The 25,087-nt window shown below is 49.1% G+C and overlaps 1 protein-coding gene across 3 annotated transcripts in view; it reads left to right on the forward strand.

Annotated features, from left to right (window-relative positions):
* Window positions 1–249: 249 nt before the first annotated feature.
* Window positions 250–25,087, forward strand: part of NCKIPSD (NCK interacting protein with SH3 domain) — a 56,517-nt gene continuing 31,679 nt past the window's right edge. The window contains exons 1-3 of one of the 3 annotated variants that reach the window (XM_068163756.1): window positions 250–464; window positions 23,659–23,771; window positions 24,582–24,783. In XM_068163756.1, coding sequence (XP_068019857.1) covers window positions 294–464; window positions 23,659–23,771; window positions 24,582–24,783 — 486 coding nt within the window. In that variant the 5' untranslated portion in view covers window positions 250–293. Of the gene's footprint in view, window positions 465–13,509; window positions 13,758–23,423; window positions 23,502–23,658; window positions 23,772–24,581; window positions 24,784–25,087 lie in introns of those variants that run through there. The other 2 variants (XM_068163757.1, XM_068163758.1) reach the window with 2 other exon arrangements.

Raw genomic sequence — 25,087 nt, forward strand, 5'->3', positions numbered from 1 at the left:
GCCCCGCCCCGCGCAGGTCCGGCCGCTGCTGCCCGGCAGAACTCCGCGAGCCGTTGCTGCCCCCTGCCGCGCGGAACTCGAGCGCCCGGGCGGCGACGGGGGACGGGGCCGCGCTGCCAGTACGGTCGGAGGCGTCGGTAGCGGCGCCGCCGCGCCGCCAGGGGACGCTATGGCACCGGGCTTTGCGGGGGCGTGACGCGGCGGTGACGTTAGGGGCGTGGCCCCGAAGGGGGCGGGCCGTATCGTACCGTACCGTACCGAGCCGGGCTGTTGGAGGTGTCGGTGTCGCCGCCATGTACCGGGCTCTGTACAGCTTCCGTTCGGCCGAGCCCAACTCGCTGCCCTTTGCCGCTGGCGAGACGTTCCTGCTGTTGGAGCGCAGTAACCAGCACTGGTGGCTTGTCACCCGTGCCGGCTCCGGCGAGACGGGCTACGCGCCGGCCTCCTACCTCCAGCGGCTGCAGGTGGGCCGGGCGGCTGCGGGCTGGCGGACAGGCGGCTATGCTGGCTGTGCTCCGCCGGGAGCTGGGCGGCCCGGCGCCGGGCAGCTCTTCCCTCCGCCCCTCACCCGCGGGTGGCGTGCCGTGGGGCGGGCGGCGGGGCTGTGGGGCAGCTTGGGGCTCCTGCTGAGACTGGTCCCGGTCTGGGTTTGTGCTGGGACGGGTGGTGAAGGAGCAGTTGGGCGGTCCGCAGCGACTCAGCGCGCTGCTCTGGGGGCACTCCGTACCACCCCCCACCCCCAGTCCCGTATCTGGCACCTCTGGAAGAAGTGGGGGTCTGTGGTTCTTGTGGATGTGGTTACCCACTGCAGGGGACTTTCAGCACACAGGAACCTTATGGGCATCGTGTTCATTCCGCGGTGAGAATCGAGAGCTTAAAGGGAAGCAGGAGACATCTTTTGCAGGGTGACATGTTTGGAGAGCAACGTCTAGGGAGCTGAGTTTTGCCCAGAGAAGATGCGCTAAGTAAGGGTCTCTTGGGTGATGACTGACAGATTAGGAGCTAGGGGGCTAAAGGGCTGGTCTAGGTGATGACCTGGAGAGATAGTGATGTATGCTTCCTCCCAGGAGCATACATATCTACTAGATAACCCTGAAATCTCCTAACTAGCAGGCCTAGTTGGCACAAATAAGCAGTGCTTGTGTGTGTATCTCTGTGTCTGCCGTTCAGTCATGGGAGTTTCCATTTTTATGGCACCCCAGCACCAAGAGAGCAGTGAGGAGGATCACCTCCTCCTTCCACCAACACACCATGACATCCATAGCAGATCTGTACTGTCTTGGAGGATAGGAGAAGCCACAGCAGCTGCCTGTGGTACTAGTAACTGGGGTCAGAGGAGGGAGGGTACCTCTGGCAGCTGCAGGTGTGAGCTCTGTGCCCGCATGGGTGTCATGGGGAGGGGGTTGCTTGTGGTTTGTGCATTGCAGGGGTCTGTTTAGTAAAGGCTTCTGAGGTACAACATGGCTTCTGAAATTAAAACAGGCCTTCACATAAGGCTAATTCATGGAAGTTTTATACTTCTGGGTTTCAGGGCATAGCTGTGGAAACTGCGTGCCGAAAGCTCTTTGCATCAGTGAACAGGTAACTGCACACAAATGCATCTGAATGGCACAAATGGATCTTTTAATGTCTGGCTGAAAATGGTGACAAACCCCTTTACTTCAGTGTGCTGCTGAGGCTCCTTGAGATGCCATTGAATTTCTGATTAGCGGTAATTCAGCCTGTAAGTAAGCGTGGGTGTGTGCTTTGCAGAATTCTTCAGTGAGACAAGTGTTACCTGGGGAGTGTGTGTGTGTAAGGGTGGTGCCAGGTCTCTCTGCCAGCTGCTTGGATCAGGAGCTAGCCCACCTGGGAGGCTGGGACTCCTCAGCAGCTTGAACAGAATAGCCTGACAGGAGGGGACATCTTGTATATCAATAAGCCCTTAAGCTATTTACAGGAGCTATTTAGTTACCGAGCAAAGACCTTATTAAACTACTAGATTTTAAAACCCCTTGGTGGCATTGCTCCAGGCTGCTGCTCATGAGTTTTCTCTCTGCAGTACCCTACTTCATTTGCTGGTGTGACATGACGTCTTCTCGCCGCTGTGGGTGCGGGAGCCTTCTGCCAGGCTGCCTTCTGGAGCAGTCTTCCTGTATCTCTCCACCTTGCTGTACTAGTTTCAAAATCTTCCAGGGAAAGCATTTCTTCGATGACTCTACGTTCATTTCTGAGGGTATACTTTGCTACAGCTTCCCAGGCTGCCTCCTGACAGTCTGCTGGCAATGCACTAATGTTTAAGCAGCATTGCTGGTAACTTCCTGAGCACTCCCCTCTAGTTCAGATGTAACTTTCACAAATGCCCTTGGGCCTGGTAGCAGGAAACAGGAGAACCTTCCTTGCATCCCCTCATCTTTTTTTGGCCACTAAGTTTCCGTCATCAGAACTTGCCTGAGGATGTATGAGGCAGCAGGAGCCAATTTGCTCCTCTGCAGTTGCAGTAATGCTTTGTATCCCTGACTCTTTCTGTCATTGCATGCTGCCAGCTCCAAATTGCTGATCTGAAGTCAGAACCTTCTTTTATTCATGGGAGAAGGCATCTGCTCACTGAAAGCTTGCTTGAGACTGTTTGCTGAATGTCCAGGATGAGAGTGCAAACAATTTGTCACCCCGTTTTGATTTAATAAGGGCATTGAGACTAATTGGTAGCAGCCATTTGGGAAGCAATTAATGCTGCCTCGATCACAACAGAGAAAAACCACAGCTAATGATTAGTGTTCGTGTGCTTAGCAGGGAGACAGAGTGGCCAACAGGAGTCACCATTGTAAAAGTAAGCCTTCGACTTTGCTAGTGCAGTCAGGTTCCAGGTGAGCAATAGGTTGCACAACAGTTACGAATCTGAAAGCTCCTCGCAGCAGGCTGCTGAGAATATGCTCACAGGAGAGGCTTGGGCTGCTGCTCCTGCTCTGCCATTAGGAGCAATAGGTTTCTTCCCAGCTTCTCTTGGTTTTCAGGTTCTTTTACTCAGCTTTCATAGATATTGGAAATTCATGCCTTGGCCTCTCTAGGAGGGAAGGGAAAAAAATTCTGTTTATCATTTAAAGCTTATTCTTGGCTAGTGTCTTCTCGCTGCAAATGCAGCACAATTTTGTACTGAAATCCTTGTGACTCAATGTTGCTATTAAAAGAGGGTTAGTTGTAGGGGGTGGAAAAAAACCACAACAGACTCTTCTAAGAAACAAGCTAGGGCCAAGCCAGGGCACAGAGGTGGAGTTAATTTGGGTCAGTTAGAAATGCCCAACTTCATCTCACTTCCTTGCTAATTTTACTCTTCTGTAGTTCTCCTTTAGATGTGTTGTGGGCTTTTAAGAGTCAGGTCATGTTGAGTGCCGTTCTGGGTATACAGAGGCCATCAAGCAGTAACCTGGGGGGACTGAGCCCCATGCTGGTGAAGGGGGGCAGGTTTTGAGCTGCTTGTCAAAATGCTGGCCTTGCAGGCAGCTGGACCCCAGCTCTGCACACCCATGCCAGAGATCCGAGCCGTGGCGCTGGCAGGCACGGCGGTACGGAGCAAAGCCGTAATGAGCTGGGAGCCTGACAGGTGCTGCTGCCAAGGCAAGTGAAAACGTGTGCCCAGCGCTGCGCCAGCCACTAGCAGCACGTAGGATAATTGCCTCCAGCTATTGGTGGAGCAAGAGACAAATGCTCATATCTAATGCCAGGCAAATACTGCTGCAGTGAAGCTGTCGGCACGAGTGCTGTGGCTTCTGATGGAATGGAAAGCTGCCCATCGGCCTGAGGTTGGGCTTTTGTCTCTGGCTGTGTGCTGATGCTTAAGCGATGTGGCAGAAAAATGCAGAGGTTAAATTGGAGCTTAGGATGTCCTCTGAAGTCACAGTTGCTGCAGAAGGCAGGCCTTTTGAAGCTTTGTGTGGAGCAGTAAAAGGTTCAGTTTACAAAACTTCCTTAAGTTCAGTTGGCATCGGGAAGAGACTAATACGAAGTCTACTAAACAGTAAGGTTCTCTCCTTTGGGTGAAATAGCCTGTAGGTTGCTGTTGTGGTGAGGAGACATGTAATTTCATAACAGGAGCCTGGAGATAGCCTTGGCTGAAGGCTTCAGGCTGTACCAAAGCAACACAAGGTGTGCAAAGTGAACTGTTGTCCTTGAGGATGCTGAGCTGGGGATGACACTTGGCCTTCTATGAAGGCTTATCTGCTTTGCTCCCCACAGGGCACAGGCTGGTTTCAGTGGTCTGCTGCTGGTAAGGGGAATCACATATGGGAGCAGCAGTTTTGCTTCTGCTCTTGCCTTCACCAGGCACCAGGACTGGTCTTGCCTCGTTTCTTCTCTGCATTGATCCAGGCTGTATTCCCCATCAGTTCAAGTGTTAATATTGCACACCAAGGAGGGGAATAGCAGCAGTAAAATGCTGTAATGCCAAATGTCAGGGCTGCAAAAATAAATGCTAACTTGCATTTCCTGGTGAAGTGGAAATGGTTTAGCATGTTGGCTACTGCAAGTTAGCTACTTGGCTCTGTTTAGCTGTTAGGAAGTAACTTTGAAATTACTATCAATAGCCCTTTCAAAATTACTTAAAATGTAGTTGCAATAACTGAAAAATCTTGTGCAATCTGGGTTTAGATTCTCTGCTCAGCTGAGGCCTTCTCTGGTTAGTCTTGCTTTCATGTTGTACCTCTGGAGGAGTAAGAAGGGGGCTGTCTGGGTGTAAAGGTGTTTATGCTGATGGCCAAGAAGCTTTGGACTGCTTGCTGAGAAAATGGACTCAGCTGAGAGGATAACAAGCATTTTGAGCATGCCTTGGATTGCTGTTTGCCATATCTACAAGAATAAACAAGAATATCTACACAAATACACAGGCATGTGATAAAAATAAAAGACTGCTTTGTGCAACCTAGCAACAACAAATTCTTCAGCATGATCAAATGCACAGAGCCAGGGTACAGGTAGTGTTCTGGTAGTTGCCAGAATTGTTTAATCTCCCAGGCTGCAAAGAGAAGAGAGGTTTCTGTGAAGGAGTGAATTTTGAGCTCTGTTTGCAGGAAACTCCCTTGTCCTGGTTCATGTTGTAACTTTGAGGGTTCAGGATTGGAGCATCTTGTGCAGCGTGGGAGCTGCCTTTCCTTGCAGTCTGGGGCATGCCAGGGCTCAAAGCATGTGTCTGACAGCTCTTTGAGCCCAATCCCACATCCTACACCTGGCCCCATGCTCCAGCCCCCTCACACCCCACCCCACCCCCCAGCACTGCCTCTGCTCTTACTGGCCTTGTTCTCAAAAATTCAGTTCAGTGTCTTGCTGGAAAGCTCTTTGTTTCTAATCTGGTTGCTTTTCTGCCTGGATGGCAAACGCATTGGTTCAGTGACGGAGCAGCACATGCCAGCGTAGGGCTGCTGGGGAAGCAGTGAGCTGTGCTAGCTCAGGTGCTGTCAAACCTTTCACAGTAGCATGGAGATGATGATGGTTGTGGAGCATGGAGTTGGTTGTATGGCATCAATCAAATGGTTAGATCACAGGAACATTCAGAATGTTCTGATAGCAACCCCCCAGTCACTGGAAACTGTGCTTTGCTGCCAGCGTTTCTCCCTCCATCTAAGCAAAATAGAGCTGCCAAACAGAAAGGGACCTGGGGGTGCTGATTGGCAGCTGCCTAAACATGAGCCAGCAGTGTGCCCAGGTGGCCAAGAAGGCGAATGGCATCCTGGCCTATATCAAGAATAGTGTGGCCAGCAGGAGCAGGGAAGTCATTGTACCCCTGTACTCCGCACTGGTTAGGCCACACCTTGAGTACTGTGTCCAGTTCTGGGCCCCTCAGTTTAAGAAGGACATTGAGACTCTTGAATGTGTCCAGAGAAGGGTCTCAAGCTGTGCCAGGGGAAGTTTAGGCTAGAGGTGAGGAGAAAGTTCACCACAGAGAGAGTCGTTTGCCATTGGAATGTGCTGCCTAGGGAGGTGGTTGAGTCACCATCCATAGAGGTGTTCAAGAGGGGATTGGATGTGGCACTTGGTGCCATGGTCTAGTCCTGAAGTCTGTGGTGACAGGTTGGGCTTGATTCTCTTTGAGGTCTTTTCCAACCTTGGTGATTCTGTGATACTGTGAAAATCCAGCTTAAAATTCAGTCCTGCAGATCTCTGGCAGAGTTCTTGTTGCTTCTGAACAGAAGGTGATGATCATGCAGGCTGCTGCATGGACCATCTCCTGCACTGAAGCATGCATGGTTACTTGTCCTCTGCTGCAGACTTGATGGAGCTTTCAATGAGCAGGAGAGCTTCATCGCAGTACTCGCACGGATCCTGAGTAAGCGCTGAGGCTAAAAATAAAGTCTTATTTTGGAGAATAAGCAGCTGGTAGCACTTTGCAAGCTGAAGTTGCGTTTCTTGACACGTGCAGGAATCTGAAAGAATGAGACATTTTTCTCTGGGTGTCACAGTAACAGATTCAATCATGTCAGAGCTGCTGATGCCTGGAGATAGAGTTTTATTCTTGAGACTCAATGACACAGCCGAGAGAATTGTAACAATCTCTAATTACTGTAGCTACAGACTTGACACTTGAGCCAGAAGTTCTCAGTCTTTCACAGTTCAGAATTATTAAAGTAGAAATACACTAATGATCTTTAGCCTCTGTTTTTGCTCACCTGTGAAGATGTGTTCTTTCCACTTTTACTCTGATTAAAAATAATTAGGCTTCCTGATATCAGGTGAGATTTACCTCTGTGACCTGGATGCCCGTGTATGAGTGGTAATTGGCAGCCTGGGCCCAGGGGGTTCACTTTGGGTTGGAAATGAAGCCTGTTTCAGGGCTGAACACCACAAAGCCAGAAGTGAGCAAGCCGTAGGGAGATGCCTGAGAGCCCACGTCTGGTCTTGAGTAATATGGCTGCAGTTCAGACAGAATTGTTCCAGACTTCTCACGTCAGTTTCCACTGCTGTAACCCACAAGCAGTATAAACACAGAATCACCGAATCACCGAGGCTGGAAGAGACCTCAAAGATCATCAAGTCCAACCTGTCACCACAGACCTCATGACATGTACCATGTCCAATCCCCTCTTGAACACCTCCAGTGATGGTGACTCCACCACCTCCCTGGGCAGCACATTCCAATGGCCAATCTCTCTTTCTATGAAGAACTTTTTCCTAACATCCAGCCTAAACCTCCCCTGGAGCAGCTTGAGACTGTGTCTTCTTGTTCTGGTGCTGGTTGCCTGGGAGAAGAGACCAACCCCCTCCTGGCTACAACCACCCATCAGGTAGTTGTAGAGAGCAATAAGGTCTCCCCTGAGTCTCCTCTTCTCCAGGTTAAACAATCCCAGCTCCCTCAGCCTCTCCTCATAGGGCTTGTGCTCAAGGCCTTTCACCAGCCTCGTTGCCATTCTCTGGACACACCTTGGAGGAAGGGCAAGGTGAGGGGGCAGACTGGAAAGAAGAAACTGCTGCCTGGCAGGAGAGGCACTTGCTTGGGACTGATAGACACAGTCTTATTTCTAACTTCTCTACAAGTTTGTAGTATTTACCAGGTCATTTGCACTTCTGCTTTCTAGAGCTGGTCTTGCTGTGAGCATTTCACTGTGGTGCACAAGTGAACACCAGCTGGTATCTTGCAACTTCACTGATCAAATTTGTGACTTTTTTCGAATGCTTTCATCAGAAGATGGCTTGACTTCCTTCCCTGTTTCACATCTGGAAGATGATCAAATTGTCATTGCAAAGGGAAGAACCACCAGTTTTTGATCTAGGAGTTTGAACAGTTTCTGAACCGTTAAAAATGGCTGGTGAGCTGCTGATGCTGGAGAACAGCAAATGCAGATTGCTCTTGTCCCCCTTGCAGGAAAAAGCCTTCAGTAATAAGTGACTTGTGTATATTTACTGAGCAAGGTGCTTCTGTCATAAGCATACAGGAATCTGGAATCTGTTCAAACCTGCCACCAGCTCACTATGGGACTCCATGCAAGTGGCTTTCTCTGCCAGACCTTGTTCCACTGCCTGTAAGTGAAAATATGGGTGAGAGGCCCCATGGGAGAGTTGTGGCTCAGCTGAATTTCTCATTAACACTGAAAAATTTAATTGATCTAATCTTAAACTAATCAACACTGCTGTCAGCCTGTGGGAAAGTAAGTTGCTGACTGCCCAGCAGTGTAGGTACAGGATAATAGAGCTCTAAGATAACAGTGCTAACATCAAGTCAAGCTGGTTGATGTGCTGCACAGCAGGTCTGCTGAAAGGTGTCCCACCTTCAGCCATCACTGTCTTCTGATCCTTCAGAAGATCAGTCTTATGCTATCCTCACCTTGAACAGGGCACCAGCAGCTTGGCCTAGGCTGATCTTTCTGAGCTGAAGGGGACTGGCAGTTGTCTTTGAATGTGTAGTTTGAACATCTCTGGGCTTGCCAAGCTGCACCTGCTCTGTGGTTGTGTTTGTACATCTCTCCTCATGATCCCACTCTTGTGTTTCCCACCAGGATTTCCAGCAACCCATCAAGTGAAGTGGTAGGAGAAGGAGACATTTGTACAGACAACAATAAATGAGAAACTTCATGAAAATTAGTTTTGTTTGGTTGTTTTTTTGTTTTAGTGTGATTGTTGCTCTGTATGAGGTACAGAGGAAGCAAGAAACTGGACAGCAGGGAGGAATTTGTGTTTGTTGTCCTTGGAGAAAAATGTTCTTGTGTTAGTGATGATGGGAAAATAATGTGATGAGTCCTCATTGCAAGAGAAGAATAACCTGCATGCTCAGGGCAGCTTAGGAAAGGCTTTCACAAAAGCAGGTTATGTCACCATTGCTGGCTGACCTAAGAAGATCCCTTGCAAGGTCTGGAGCATATTAATACCTATGGGGCAGGTCAAATCCCATGGTGTAAAATGGGTGTTTAGATCTGTCAGTGGCTGAAACATGGGAAAGAGCTGAACGTGTCTGCTGAGGTTGTTGTTAGGAAAGCTCTGGTTCTGGAACAGGAGCAGCCTCCTCTTTTTCTTCCCTTATTTGTATAGCTCAGATGAACATGAAAACAAACAGAATTTTTAAGAGCATCCCAGCTTCACTCCCTCATGAAGAATTTAAACTGTGTCATTCCCAGCCAGGATTATGTATTCAGCATATGAGCTGTCAGTCTGGGCTCTGGAAAAAGGATTAATTCCAGAAGAGGCTTATGAGGAGGAACGTACAAGCAGCCATAGCATGCAGCTACAGCATTAGATAGTCTGCAAGAAAATGAGACTTTGCAGATGCTGACATCCTTCATGGCCAGTGCTATAACCAAATTTTACAAGCCACAGGTCCTAGCAGAGCTCTGTGTGCAGAGATTTTTAAATCAAAAGGCATGTCTACTGCATTTCTTCCAGTGACAAAAACCTTACACCGAGGCTTTCTTCCCAGCTATGGGAGTAACAATTGCCTCAATTTATTTCAATGGAGAAGTACTTTTGTATGTGGGCTTGTGAGGGCTGGAAGCATTTGCTGTTGGGCTGGGAGATCAGCCCAGTTCACAGGCTCTCACAGACCTGCCCCAGTTTCTCATGTCTGATCTCTTTCTGATGTCATGATCCTGGTGCCTTGCTGAGGGAGCTGGGGCAGAGCTACCTGTGCTGCTTGCTGCCTGCACTGGATGGTGCTTGGGGGTGAGTGGTGGAGGCTGCTGTAGGGCCACTGGAGAGAGATGCTGGTCCATCTGAGCTGACTGTATGGTGGAGCTGACCATGCAGTGCTCTGCCAGCTTGCTACTGCCTTTGCTGAGGCTGTGTGTGCAGAGTGCTGTGCCACTGGGTTCTAACTTCTGATGAGGAAGGGAATCCCATTTCCAGAACTGGCCTGATAAGTGGAGATGACAAAGCTGTGTCACAAAGCCCAGGAGGAATAATGGAGCTCGGTGCTGAGGCTGCTCCTAAGTGTTCCTGCTAGTGGACCACAAGAAGTGGTTTGGTCCCTGTGCTGAGGCAAAGAGGAATGAATGGCAGCACTCTGGGAGGTTAGCAGTTTGTCCTTTTTCTATGAGTTGGAATCTGGAGCTGCAAAATACTTTTTGTATTTAGAAAAAAAATCTCATTTGAAGGTAGAGTCTGTCTGGGTCCATGGGAAACTCTTTGTGTGGACCCTGGCTGCCCTTATTGCCACTGGTCTTGAGCTCCAGCAGGAATTGTGGGGAGCCCTGGTCCTGCTTCTGGAGGAGCTTTCCCAGCCAGTGGCTCACAAAGCAAGTTTTGACCTTTGCAGAAGGAACTCCTCAAGCCTACTATTTTGTAGATTTTCAGCACATGGCAAAACCTTGGGTTTTGAAGCTTGGCATGTGAGAGGTGGAACAGAGAACACAGTTCATGACTGCATCTGTTTCTCTCTGCTCCATTTCATCCCCCATCACTTTTCTTGTGTAGAGAGGGTGACCACCATTCTGGGCCAAAGCTCTGTTGATGTTGACAGAGAAACAGAGTTGTTCCAAAGACAAGACCCATCACCCTGCAGCTGGAGTGGAGGATTAGCTTCATTTCAACTACTCTGTCCACACCCTGCAGTGCAGAGCTGTTTGCTTCCCTTGCAAGGGAACAAAGCACCAATACTTGCCCCTTTTTAGCACAGGGCTTAAGCAAGAAGTAGTAAAATTTGGGCAGTGTGGACTTTTTAGGTGTAAAGTTTATGGGTTTGTTTTTCATGGTTATTTGTTTGCCTGTTGATGTTGTTTAGAAGTTGTCACTCCCTTCTTCCTTTGGAGCTGCTTACTTCTTGATTGCTGAGCTTTGAATGAAGTCTGTGGCCTTTCTCCTGTATGCCTGGTACAGCTAAAGAGGCAGCTTCACCCAGTTGTGAGCACCATGAGCCTATCTGTCCAGCTCTGACTACCCTTCCTACTAGCAAGATGTGCTTTTTGGATAGATGTCTATCTTTGCTATCATGCTAATGGGGTCTTATCTACACCACTTCATCCTTTTTTCTTTCTCAGGCTGGGGTGGTGAGCACGAAGGTGGTCTGCAAGATGTTGACTTTTGTGCCTGTAATCTGGAAGTGCCACCCTAGGCTGGTATTTTGGGTTGTTTAGCTGATCAAGAGGCTTAGTTTTTTAAAACCAATCCAGCTGTTGCACTAAGCATGCTAGATAATTCCAGGCTGTGGGTTGTTTCTTGCTAAATCACTGGTTCCAAGTTGAGATTAGATCTTTTCTAAGTGATAGCTATTAATTATTTCTTGGGGCTTTTTTTCTCCTGGTACAAGTGGAGACAGTGCCTTGTAGTATTGAAACCTGAGGGCAAGAACCAGCTCCAACCCTTCTGTTATATTGAATAAAAACAAAGGGATAAGGCAGAAGATGAGGCAAGAGCTGTAAAAATAGACACTCGCCCACAGGGAGGAGGGACTGGCCTGGGAGCTGGGATCATGTCTTCATGAAAGAATGTTGAATGCCTGTCTGTAGTGTTTCTGCCTGGGGTGATACCTCCACAGCTGCTAATGTCATTGGGGTGTTATCTCCCACTGTTCCTGCTGCCTGTCCTGCCTGCATTGTCCTTCATCTCAGTGGCTGAGAGGCTGATCTCGGCCCCTGAGTTGCATCCTCCTCCTCTGGAGGTGGGAATGAAACCTTGATGAACTATGCAGGTGGCTCGCGTGTGGAAGATGGAAATAGTGGTGGACAGGTTTTCAGGGTGAAGGACTGTCTGTCAGTTGAGTTCAGTGCAGTGTCTGTGTGCACTGATTGTTGCACTGAGAACTGTGGCAGCTCCTGGAAGAAGCAGATGGCTGCCCAAAGAGATCAAGTTGAAGCTCCCAACTGAGCAGACAAATGCAAACCTCTGTGAATTCTCAGTATGATGTGGTGAAAATTCCTTTTTGGGTAAACTTGGTGAATTCTGTGGTTTTCCAGGGTGCTTGAAGTTATTCTTTTTCCCTTTCCTCCTGAGGAAGGGATGTATGGTTGCAGGGGGAGTGTCAGGGTTTGAACATACAGTGTGCTGTGCATGAATCATAAATTGCTGAGCAAAAAACTTCTAACAAACCCACTGTTGGCAATGGTTGGTCTCTTGTGACTCTTCAGATGTGGAGGAGCACCCAAACCTCTTGTAGGTGGGTCATGGGGAGTTATGAGTACTAAAGAATGATCAGCCTTGACCTTGAGATCTGGGGAGCAGGGCAGGGGTGAGAGGCAGGGGTTATGCAAACCATACAGTTTCAGAGTTACTATAGCCCCTTCCTTGCTGTCTGGCAGCTTCCTCCACCTTGTCTGCCCTGTGGTGACTTTATAGACCAGAGGAGTCCTACTGTGGCCACCAGCTGGGTGAAGTGCAGGTGAGCTGTCCCCTTCCCTGGGGGATTTGTCCCACTGGAGATGGTCTGCAAAGACTTTCAGAACTACAACAGTTCACTCTTGCTGATGCTGCTGAGCGAGGTGGATGCTGACATGGGTGAATGTGGCATGTGAAGAGGTGGGTGCAAGAAATTGATACTGTGGTAAGACACAAGTTCAGTGAAAGTTGTGTGCATGAGAAGTTAACAGTCCAATAAATGCAGCTTTTTGTGTTCACTGCCTCAGGAAGTGAGGGAAAACAGGATTATGGCTGTTCTGCTGTCTGTAGCACAATGTCCAGAGAGGATATTCCCCTCCTGTTCCCATTTCTTTGTGTATTCTGGGAATCCTGTGCCACTTCAAGCTGTGAAAGGAGATGGGATTATAACTTGCAGCTAGAGCAGTAGGCTTTTTTCCCCCTGCAGATAGTGTGGGGCACTGATGAATTGTTTTTCTTCCTTGACTCAACTCTTACTTCCTTAAGGGTGAAATGTCAGCAAATCCAGTTGAACCCCTTAATCTTTTCTTAAGGTAAACAAACCCAAGAATTTGCTCTTGAACTGAATCTGGTGACAACAGCAAGTTAGCCTCAATCCTCTGCTAAAACATAGCTAAACTTGCAGTTCTCAAGGTACTTTTGTAGGTCAATGGAAACTGTCAGTCTCTCTAAGTTTTGCAACACAGAAAAATCATGTGCTGTCCATTCCCACTGTCTGCCAGTCAAAAAGCAACTTGGGAGGCTGCAGGGTCTCCAGTTGCAACACACTGCTATAGACCTCAGTCATATCTTTATTTTGGGCCATCAGCTTTATCATTGTCCCCACAAGCTCAATTGCATTGACTTCCCAGATTTGGTGAGTGTCTGGGTGTGCTGATTGCTTCAGCAGAAACATCCACTTTACCAGAAATAAATGTGCTTGCAGGAGCAGCTCTCAGCTAACAAGCACATTGGTATACTTGAGTATTTTATCTATGGCCAATTTGCATGATCTACCTCTTGACAGTGCAGCCTGTGTGGAATATTTCAGCCCCTTTGATATGATACCCCCTCCCTTGCTGCCCTGCACCTGCACCCTCAACAGATTTCAAATGTCTTTGTTATAATTAGCTGGCACACCTAACTACTTGTAACTTCTGTGTATAGCAGTAATAAGCCAAAAGCCTGAATGGCCTCCTCTGTTCCTAGTGCTATTCTGAATGTGTGGAAATACATAGCTACCAAAACCCATGGCAGGGAGCCAGGCAGATGCCTGCTTGCTTTCTGGAGGAGGTGTTCCTTCTTGCCTTAGCTTTACAATAGACCACCTGAGAGAAAATGAGGAGTTGAGGGTTATTTTTTACTGGGAGTGCAGCAGTCATACTTCTTAACATCCCTTAATGAGTGCTTTGTACTCAGGTTAGCCATAAAAGCTGCTGAGACTGTAAGGCTGTTTGGGTGGAAGTCTTTTTTGGAGTACGTACCCAGCACTGGGGAGCTGTCTTTCCTCTGCACTGGTGAGAGTTGGTCTGTACATACTGAAGATGTTGGGGAGAAGCTGGTTGAGTATACTGTGGTTTCCTAGTGCTGATATTTCAGATGCCTGTGACCTGGGTGGAGTGGGCTGTGGGCAGTGTGGGAGCTTGTTGGTGAGGTCTGTGCTATGGGAACATTGTATAGAAATTAACTTTTCAGGGGTGCTTGCTTTGGAGAAACATTTTTAGTGTGCTTGCTCTCTGGGGTCCCTGTTCTGAAACATCATTAGCAGGAGCAGTCTTCAAGGATCTTGGTCTACCTGATGTGCCTGGGAGCTGTGTGAAGGGGTGATGGCAAAAGGACCGTCTGTATGTGATTCCTCCACCTTGGCATGAGCTGTGCTCCGTGGGAATGTGGAGTTGTTCTCTTTGAGCAGAGAGCACAAACCCAGTTGTTACTCTGAAGCTGCTTGGAGCCATTCTGCTGCTGGTAATGAATACAAAGGTTTTTCCATGTGGTGGTTTGGGGTCATTTTATTTCAGAGTAGGTTGCAGATATGATCTGTTCATATCACTGTGATAAACTGTGTTTCAGGTAGGATTGGCAAGTTATTTGGAGAAGAGAAATGCTTATTACAGAGAGAAGCACTGGGTTTTCTGTATGAGCTAATGTGGTTTCTGCTCCTGCCCTGCTGCCTTTCTTCTTGTTTCGGAGTGTGTAGGGAGAGCTGCGTCCCTTTACAGCAGAAGAGCAGTGCTTACTCTGCATGTGGAGTCCAGGAGGACATAGGAAAGTAATTGTCTAGCCAGACTGTTAACTGATCCTGCAGCAAGCAGGCTGCCTTTGATCATTCTGACTGGAATCACTCTGGTTTGGAGACAATTTTGCAAGGCCACTCTCAGGTTTGGTCATGGTCATGCAGGGCAGGTTCTCAGCTTTGCAGGAAGGAGCACTGGCTGTGCTGGGCATGGCAGCTCTGATCTCCCTGCTGCTGAAAAGATTCTGGGGCTTTGTCTGGTTTACAGTTTTGTGCAATTTACATCTGTACAGGAATAAAACTAGCTGATGACTTCCCTGTGTTCCCCACCTGAGGATGGAAGCTCTTTTCCCTCATTAGTGGCTTTAATAAAGTCCATATGTCTGTCCATACAGTGGATACCAGAAAGCAGCACTTGTTCTCCATGTGGCAGACTTGACTCATTCATGCCCAAGCCAACAAGTTCTGCACTCCCTAGGGTGGTGACCTGTCCACCCTTCTCGCCCCATCTCCTTCATACCTGATTGGTGTTGTGTGCCCACTGCCTAGTCTTCTTTCCTGTGTCCACTGGAGTCAGGATTGCAGGTTGATTTTCTTTTCCAGTCTCCCCTTTCCTGTTAAGCCAGTAAGAGGTACTTTACAATTTGTGAGTTGGATTGGGTCTGGGCAACGTGGTAAATATGCCCAAAGAGCACCATAGCTGCAATTTGCCACCTTCAGTCCCTTGCCAGAAGGTTGGTCACAGGAGAGGGAGGATTGTGGAAGAAAAGCTGATAAATCATAAATTCCCTTGCAAGATGAATCACGAGTGATTGCCTCTTTCTCAAACATGTACCTGCATGCTGTTAGATCAGTGCCAGTCTGTGGCATGCAGGAGGAAAATCCCTTTTGGTTAACATGTGCATACATGTTCTCTTGCATCTGTCTTTGTGCATCAGTTGAATTGGCAGCTTAGTTGGTATCTTTCCCTGCCTGACCCCTAGAGACTTCATTACTCAGTCCTTGCATTGTGGAAATGTACTCCAGGGTGGAGGTGAATGGCAACAGAGTGAAGCCACTTGGATGTGGCAAAACTTCTAATTTCTTGGTCCTGCCCCTCATGTGACTATCACTTTTCCCAAATTTGACTACAATTTCTGCCATAGAACTTGGGGTTTTTTTGGGAAAACCAGACCTCCCTTCTTGAATGCCAGAAGAGGAGCCAGAACTTGCACAGTTTCCCAGACTCATTTCTGCCTCTTGTCCTGGCCATGCTTGGCAAACCTGATGAACAACGAGGACTATTTCTGCAGCTGGGTCTGCAGCCCACATCTATATTTTTGCCAAGTCAGTCAAAGGAAGATGAGCTGATACTAGCACCTTGTCTATCCAGCACAGTGGGAAATTAGTGGCATTTTTGATCATACCTAATACAGGGGCTTTCTTAGGAACCTCTGTTAGTTGTGCATGAGTGATGTAGGAGCTGAGCTGAATCTCGGTGAGTAATGGGCATCTCTAGTGGGTTTTTGGGGGCTGCCAAACTGAAGACTGTGCAAAGACTGACACAACTCCTGTCAGGCTTTCTGCAACTTTGAATGCTGGTATGTCAAATTTCTAGAATAGCTGCTAGCCCTTCACTGCATCATCTTTCCTTCTACCTTGATACATCCTGGGTCATAATCCTGAGCTTTCATTGAAGTAGAGGCTCTCTGCAGTTTTCTTTTTCAGTGTAGATGGTAGGTCTAATATATAAAATAGAAGTAAGCAGGTTGGAAGAGACCTTTGAGATCATAGAGTCCAGCCTATCATCCAACACCATCTAATCAACTAAACCATGGCACCAAGCACCCCATCAAGTCTCTTACTAAACACCTCCAGTAATGGTGACTCCACCACCTCCCTGGGCAGCCCATTCCAATGGCCAATCTCTTTCTATGAAGAACTTCTTCCTAACATCCAGCCTAAACCTCCCCTGGAGCAGCTTGAGACTGCGTCCTCCTGTTCTGGTGCTGGTTGCCTGGGAGAAGAGAGCAACCCCCACCTGGCTACACCCTCCCTTCAGGTAGTTGTAGAGAGCAATGAGGTCTCCCCTGAGCCTCCTCTTCTCCAGGCCAAGCAACCCTAGCTCCCTCAGCTTCTCCTCATAGGGCTTGTGCTCCAAACCCCTCGCATATATGTGTGTGCATAGCTTTTTTGTGTGTGCGTGTATGTATATATATACATGTAGAAACATGCTTCCCCTGCACATATATAGTTTTGATCATGTCTGATACTGAGTTGGGTTTACAACTGTGTGCCAAAAGGATGCTAAACACTTAATCCTAAAGAGAGGGTCAGCTGTGGTGTGTGTTGACATGGGACAGGCTGAAGGATCCAGAACAGTCAGAATTAAGGCAGCAGAGAACAGCAAGATGTGTAAGGATGTGTTGAATGCTATATTTTGAAAACTTCTGTCTCTGCTTTTATTCTCTTAGGGTATTTTGGCTTGAGAGATGAGTTCTGGTAACTGGAGGGTGCAGAATTAAATAGAGGAGAAGGAATCAGTGGCAAATTCTGATCATTGTGGCCAGTAAATGAAGTTTGAGCGCGGCTGGAGACCCAGGATGAAGCATTTCCACCTTGGGAAGTACAAGTACTCTAGTCATGAGGTCTGTGGTGATGGGTTGGACTCGATGATCTTTGAGGTCTCTTCCAACCTTAGGAATACTGAATACTGAGTGTGCAGTGGTGGCTTGCATGGATTCTGTTGTTCCTCGGTGTGTCTTTGACTTTGCAGCTCTGTGTTTCTGGGAGAGAAATCAGTTGAAGTTTGGTTGCTGTGCATCCTTCTGCTGCCTTCAGGGTTTTGGTTATTCTGAATGCCACTCGTGCCCATACTGTCCCTAGTTAGCGTGTCTCTTTATTGGGAACTCTGGCCTTGGCTTTGGCGTGATTTGCACAACTTAAGCCTTTCCCCCAGTTATCCTTTCTCTTCGTTCTCATCCGTGCAGGCTGTGTGCTCGGGCGGCTGCTGTCAGCACTCAGTGGAAAACCAACACCCACTGCAGCCTATCAGCAGGGATTCCAGAGCTGCTTCTGGGCTGCCTCTTTGTCAGAAGAGCTCAGCCACGTCTTTGTTTGTGCTCGCTAGCGAGTCAGTGATGCTGCAGGTTTGTTGGGAGCTTTTCTCATCTGATTTGCTCAGTAACCAGGACAGTTGGCCATTATTTCACTTGTGTTTTTATTGTGTGTTTTTATGTGCCGCAAGGCACAATATCTCCATGCTGACAAGAATAAGCTAATGCATATCTCTTAGTCAACAGCCTGGGGACTAAAGATTTCTGATTGCAAAAAGGGGAAGAGAAAGGAGCTGAATTTCCTACAGCAATGCAAAAACTAAAACTCGGCCCATTTGTTTGAGCCACGTGGTTCAGAAGGGGGAACTCACACCTAGCACATCGCTCTGCTTATGGACAAAGCCGAGCTGATGTTTGTAAATTGCTGCCGTGGTCATTTACATCTGGAAGGAATCCAGCCCGCAGGCACTCCGGCGGTGCCTGGGAATGAATGGCGTGTGACCGAAGAGGTGGCACTGGTCTCTGGGTTGAGTAACAAAGAACCAGCCTGTGCCTGTGCACACTAGAGGGATAAATATCCTAATTTCAGCAGTGGTCCGTGCCAGTGCAGCTGTGTGAAAACTGAGCTGTCACTGGAGACAAAACTTGGTCTGTCTTTTGTTGTGGTGTTGTGAGATTTGGAGCAATGACACGAGGGTGAAAATCAGCCGCCCTGCCTAGGCATCTCTCTGGCTGCAAAGGCGGGCGCAGGGGTGAGGGCAGCGGTTCCCGCGTATGCGGAAGAGCAAACGCTTTTGATCACTAAAAGCTAGGGAGGCAGGAGGAAAAATAAAGCCATGTTTTCTTGGATCAGCCCCCTGCAGAGGCAAAAAACAGCCTGCCATACGTTAATGGGCTACTTTCATGAATGTGGGAGTCTCGAACAGGCAGAGTGGCTCAGCCTGTCTGTGCTGATGCAGCTGTCAGCCTGTTTGTCTAGAAAATGCTCTTCTGAAAGGTATGATTATTCTAGACTGTTGAGCAAGTTCTTCTGTGTGAGTTCATTTCAACAACGCCAGCACTACACGGGGAAGGACTCAAAACAAAGAGGGAGGAGAGCAACATTTTTTGGTAGCTCTGGGAGGGCAGGAGCGAAGGCCACGCTGCCTGTGCAGCAAGCACACCAAGAGTGTGTTCTGAAGCTCTCAGGACTCTCCTCAGCCTGTACGTGGGGAAGCAGAGGTGTGCAACATGTCCTGTGCATGTCTGCTCTCTTTGGGGAGACTGCTCTTGGGGCAGTGAAGATGAGAGCCATGTGAGCTGTGGGAGTGGATGCATTCCTGCCTGCACATGGCCATGCCCTCTGTTGGCTGTGCTTAAGTACTTGTGAGACATCCTTTGAGGGATGCCTCTTTAATGCTTGGCCTTGGTGCTGGGGAAGGCATCCTTCCTCACCTGCCTTGGGAAAGGGCACACACAACACCCCAGGGCAGTGCTGAGGTCTGATTCTGTCCCTGTCAGGTGGAAGCCCCCCTCCTGTGGACAGGGGGCAAGAGGAAATTGGCAGTGGGCTCTGGGGAAACCCTTTGTTTGCTCATGTTATTAGCAAGGAGAGAGGAAATAATGATTTATTGATGCTCCTGTGATTCTCCTACACTGGCCTATGAAGGAAGACATTTTTTCCTGGCTGATATTCATGGCTCTAATTGAGCTGTAACTTATTCCTGCAGGTCAGCTTGCCTGAGGGGTGCTGGCAGTGCCCCCAGTTCTCTGGTCTGGCACCCGGTCAGCCAGTCTAATCCGTGATCGTCAAGGATCACTGCTCTGCTCTCCCCCTGCCTCATGGTGTAGCCAAGCTGGTCGTGACAGTCTGTTTATAGAGCCAAGCATTTCTCTGCTGCAGTGTTTTATTTGATTAAACCAAAAATATCTGATAGGAGTGGGTGGCAGCCAGTCCTTTCTGGGGTGAGATGCCATGTGCATCAATACCTCACCAACATACTCCTCTATTGTCACAGTACCTTGTGCAGAAGATGGTGTCCTGTTGGTGCCTTTGGACTACAGCCTGGTAGCTGTGCCACCCTATACTGACCAAAGAGATGTCTGCCTTCAACCTGTGAGGGCAGGCACACATGACCAGTACCTTCCACCACCATCGCTGCCCAATCCCTGCCACCTTCTGTGCCTTTCTGGAAACACTGTGACTGTGCCACTGGTGAGCTGGTAACAGTGGGTGAAGAATTTAGTTAACAGCTAGTTAACAGCAGTTGCTCAGGGCTCTGCCAACCCCTACCCATGCAGATAGCAGCACAGCTCCAGTAAATTCCGCTGAATTCCTGGGCTTTATTGGGTTTGTCTCCTCTGACAGCACATGGTACAGGAATGCCCTTTTCATGCCCTCCCCCGCTTCTGTGTGAGCTTTGGCTTAGCCTGCTGTGAGCAGGATTTCATCCCTGTGTCTGGGAGCATGGGTGGGGGCAGGGGCAGGGTCCTGGCAGTGCAAGGCTAGCCCAGCACTGGTGAGAGCAGACTAAGCACTGACCTCTCCTGCCTGAGCTTCAAGGCTCTACTCCATTACCTTGGTGGCAGTTTATGACCCCTCTCTTGCAGGCCAGCTGTGCATGGCCAGGATTGGCAGTGAGGGTGTGGGAAGGCATGGACATGTGCTGCCTGGCGTACCGCTTAGTATCTCTGCTGCCTGTGTGCCAGCTGTGAGCATCCCCAGGAGTGGGTGCTGGCCACAGGCGGGAATCCCCTGCCCTGTCATCCCCTGTGGGATGACTGGTCCTCCTACGTGGCATGGCAAGGATGGTGAGGGACATGCATTATCCTGAATTGCTGTGAACAGCTAATCCCTTGAGTCCGAGGGAGGAGTTTGTAGGGGGGACAGTGGCAAGCTTGACTTTTGCCCCCATGCAACTCATGCTCCTTCAAACTGCAATGTGCTTTTATGTTCATCCTTTTCAAACAAAGCAGTTCCACTCTGGTTGACCTGAGGAGAGTGTGGATTCCTTCTAATCATGTGATTTATCCAGGAATACTGGTTTCTATTTTTTAAGCTTATGACTATAGTGCAGGGGATCCCAAATGCTGGGTGTCCTACAAACCCTGAATGTGGGGGAGCCTGTGTGCTGAAGATCCTGCTGCCTGACCAGATCAACTGAGCAAGAGAGGAGGAGTTGATTTATGAACAGCATCAACAATGTCATAAAGTGCAAGTGGCAAGTTAATGCTGCTTTTTTATTCCAGCCCTTTTGACAGGGCCCTGTTAATGGAGGGTTGGGGAGCAGAAACAAAGGAAAGAGCACAGCAGCTAAAAGCACTGCTGCATTAGTGTGAAAATGCTGTGTTTTGCCATTGAAGAAATGCCCTCTCCATAGCTAATGGCACTGCACAGTGAGTAGCAGCTCCAGCCCCTGGATTCCTGTGGGCTGTGGATGATGTCAATGTGCCCTCTGGAAGAAGCCAGATAGAGCATGCAGAATCCTACTGAACAGCTCAGCCTGACATGACCTTTTCTGGGTAAAAAAAGAGTGATCAGGGGTGGGCACCCATGTGGGTGAAAGCCTAGCTGGGGACAGGGAGAGGAGACGCCACAAAAGAGTGCGTTTTGTAGAAGGGATGGTGTTTGAGGTGGTGGTGAATGTGGAGGGGCACAAGTGGGGAATCAGGGAGTGTGTCATGGTGGGTGTTTGGAGGCTGTAGCAAGAGCTGTGTTGAATTTTGGGGTGGGGAGCTGACCTGGGAGCAATGTGAGGGTGGGTGGGCTGTGCAGAGGGCAGGGATCTCCAGTGCTTAGAGCAGCGGTGTCATTCTTCTAGGGAGGGCAGTGCTGGAGACTTCTGCAGTGCTCCCCTTTCCCAGAAAAAGCATGCAGCTTGCTGTGATTTTCTCATCTCAGAACATGAGATGCATTCTCTGACATGCCTTGCCTTTCCTTTTAACACTCCCTTAAATAGTTCAAATGTGCTTTGCTCCATTTCCTTACTCAGAGCTGCAGTTATAGGTGGTGAAATGTTCCCTGGGCCATATGGGGCTGCTTGGAGGCTTCATCCCAAAGTTGGGTTTGGAGTGTTGGTTGTGTGTGTTAGGTGTGTTTTAACACACCTGGGTTTATTCTAAAGTTTTTCCCAGGTGTTTGCTTCCATATCTCTCTTTCTTGGGAAAGAGAATCCAAGCAAACAAACCCTCCTAAATATTTCTTTTTCAAAGCTGAGTATTGCAGAGAGGGCCTCTCATCCCCACCTTGTTTGGAGGTGTTTTGTTTGTTCTTTTTTTTTCCATTCCCCAGCAGTCTGCAGTGGCTGTTAATTCACATTTGGTTTAGCAATTAATCAGAATATAAATAATACATAGCACGTTATCAGAAAACTGCACACCAGTGCTACGGAGGCAGCCACTTCAGGCCCCGGCAGGGAGGGCTTGCCTTCTGCTGCTCTGCAGCCCCCGAAGGCCAATTAAGGTGCATCCTTGATGAGATTCCAGCCGTTCCTTGCCTGGATAAATGGTTGTTCTGATGCGGGGGGCGGGGGGGGTGGGGTGGGGCCAAAGCAAGTGAAGATGAAGGGAGTTTTAGTTTTCAAAGAGCAGAAATGAGCACAGGAGTCCAAGCACTGCCTTCCTGCCCTGCGTGCCTGGGCTGAGGCCCCCGGTGGTGCTGCCAGCAGTGTGCTCAGGTGGCCAGGAGGGCCAATAGCATCCTGGCCTGCATTAGGAATAGTGTGGCCAGCAGGAGCAGGGAGGTCATAGTGCCCCTGTACTCTGCTTTGGTTAGGCTGCACCTTGAGTACTGTGTCCAGTTCTGGGCTCCTCAGTTTAAGAAGGACATTGAAACACTTGAGCGTGTCCAGAGAAGGGCAACAAGGCTGGTGAGAGGCCTTGAACACAAGCCCTATGAGGAGAGGCTGAGGGAGCTGGGATTGTTTAGCCTGGAGAAGAGGAGGCTCAGGGGGGACCTTATTGCCCTCTACAACTACCTGAAAGGTGGTTGTAGCCAGGAGGGAGTTGGCCTCTTCTCCCAGGCAACCAGCACCAGAACAAGGGGACACAGTCTCAAGCTGCGCCAGGGGAGGTTTAGACTCGAGGTGAGGAGGAAGTTCTTCACCGAGCGAGTCATTCGGCATTGGAATGGGTTGCCCAGGAAGGTGGTTGAGTCATCGACCCTGGAGGCGTTCAAGGGGAGATTGGACGTGGCACTTGGTGCCATGGTCTAGTCATGGGGTCTGTGGTGTCAGGTTGGACTCGATGATCCTCGAGGTCCTTTCCAACCTAAGTGATACTGTGATACTGTGATGGTGCAGGCACCACTGGGTTTACAGAGACCTGTGGGTCTGATAGATCCAGAGCAGAGACTCAGCAGAGTGTCCTTCAGCCTTAGCTCTGAGAAGGTCTTTTCTTCTGAAGGCATGTCAACTGATGATAAAGCCTTGAATGTCCCAAATGTGAGAAACCTGCTTTACCTTCCTCTGCTTCCTCACTACAGCTTTCCCAGTCTCTTGGCTAAGCCCTGAGATTGTCATCCTTGGTACTTCTTGTTTCAAGGCTGGTGTTTATTTCAGCTGCAGTAACGAGTGCTAAACTGGCTGGCAGGAGGAATAAATGTTGCTATGACAGTTTGGGTGGAGATTTGGAAAAGGCACTTCAAGTTGCAAAACAAGTATAAAAAACATCATGAAAAAAGACAGCAAAATGCAAACCCAGAGCCAATGGACTCCAAAGGACCTCAGATTTTGTCTTTGTAACATTCACAGCCGTGTATTTGCTCCACAGTAGGGCAGCAATAACTGAGTTTGGAGTAAGGTGGGCTTTGCAGTGGGATCTCAAAAGCTCCCTGCAGCAGGCTGAATATTCAAGGTTGCTGTGTTGTCCAGAAGCTCTGTCCCTGTTGGATTTTGGTGCTTATAACAGTGACTTTTCCAAACATAAAGCTTGAATGTGCAGACTCAATTCGAAGCACAGATTCAGATGTGTTGCCTCTGGAGGAAGGAAGGAAGGAAAAGTGAGATGGTTCTGAGGTGGGGTTCTGATCTGGGAGCTGTTTATTGGCCTCTTGGCTCCTGTGGTGCCTGCTCTGGAGGTTTCCTGTACTGTCATCCATCCTGCCCTGAGCTCTGATGCACAAGAAGTGCAGCTGAAGCAGAGCAGTAACATGTGGGGTGTTGCATTTCTCAGGTGTTGGAGCAAGATGTGGTTCTCCAGTCTATTGACCGTGCCATCGAGGCTGTGCACAATGCGGCAATGAAAAATGGGGGAAAGTACAACCTGGAGCAGAGAGATGTCCTCCAGTAAGTATGACAGGCACTGGGAGAGCTGGCAGATGGGGGTGGTCAGTGTGTGATGCTTAGGTCTTTTCTATTCTTGGGGGTCGAGTTGGATGTCTTTGACTTGAGTCCCTGTGCTGCAAAGTGCTGATGCAGTCAGAGAGCTTCCCAGTGTCTGAGCTCATAGCTGGTACTGCTCCTCCTTGTCAGCTGCTTCCAGCAGAGCAGTGCTTCAGACTTCCCCCTCTCCCCTTCTGCATGTAATGAAGAAGAAACTCATAAGTTGCTTTTTAGGCTTGGAGGAAAAATCCTGAACCTTTCTGGATGCATTTTCCCCTGTAGGCTTGGAGGAGAAATCCAAAACCTTTCTGGATGCATTTTCTCCTCTCTACCAGCCAGAAGTTGTTGGCATGTGGCACAGGGTCCTTAATATGTTCTCAAATAATTGTCTGTGAGAAGAATTTGTGTTGTTCTCTGGCACCTGGCACTCGGTGCTGAGGCACGCCGGCTTAATCTCCCTTGAACAGCAATTCCAAAGTGCAGGCAATTTCTGAAGCTCGCAGTGCAATATGTGACTCTCCCCCAAGGAAAAGGCATTTTTCTCCAGCGAGCTGATGAATAAATCATGGGCTCTTGCAAAGCCTCTTCCTTCCTCCCCCAGAAGTGCTGCCTTAGTTGTTAATGAAACCGGAGTTGGCGTTCAGAGTAACGTAAGCCGTCCCGGTGCGTACGGCCTGAGCACAATAAATCACTTGAAAACATCACTGAAGTGTTGTGGCGTGGCCGCTCCCTGCCTTGAGCTCTGCTGTGCCTGATGCTGTCGTTCTGTTACAGAAAACTGATCCATCACCGCAAGGAGACCGTGTCCCGCAAGAGTCACTCCCCCACCCCGCAGGGCATGGTGATGACGCAGTCCTCCAGCGATCACCACCTGGACGTGGCACGGCAGCCCAACGGGGTGTGCCGGACCGGCTACGAGCGGCACCACAGCCTCCCAAACACTGAGTTTGAGGAGGAGGACGAAGGCCTCTATCAGGTAACAGCGGACGGACACTTTCTAGGTTCCTTCTCAGTTGGTATGACGTCACTTATCAAAATGCCTTTGCAGCCAAAGCCACAAGAGAGCTGCCAAACAGAAAGGGACCTGGGGGTGCTGACTGACAGCCGCCTGAACACGAGCCAGCAGTGTGCCCAAGTGGCCAAGAAGGCCAATGTCATCTTGGCATGCATCAAGAATAGTGTGGCCAGCAGGAGCGGGGAAGTCATTGTGCCCCTGTATACTGCACTGGTTAGGCCACACCTTGAGTATTTTGTCCAGTTCTGGGCCCCTCAGTTTAAGA

The sequence above is a fragment of the Melanerpes formicivorus genome, unplaced genomic scaffold (genome assembly GCF_026170545.1).
Source record: "Melanerpes formicivorus ecotype bairdi unplaced genomic scaffold, bMelFor1.0.p_v2 SCAF_74, whole genome shotgun sequence".
NCBI classification, from domain to species: domain Eukaryota; kingdom Metazoa; phylum Chordata; class Aves; order Piciformes; family Picidae; genus Melanerpes; species Melanerpes formicivorus.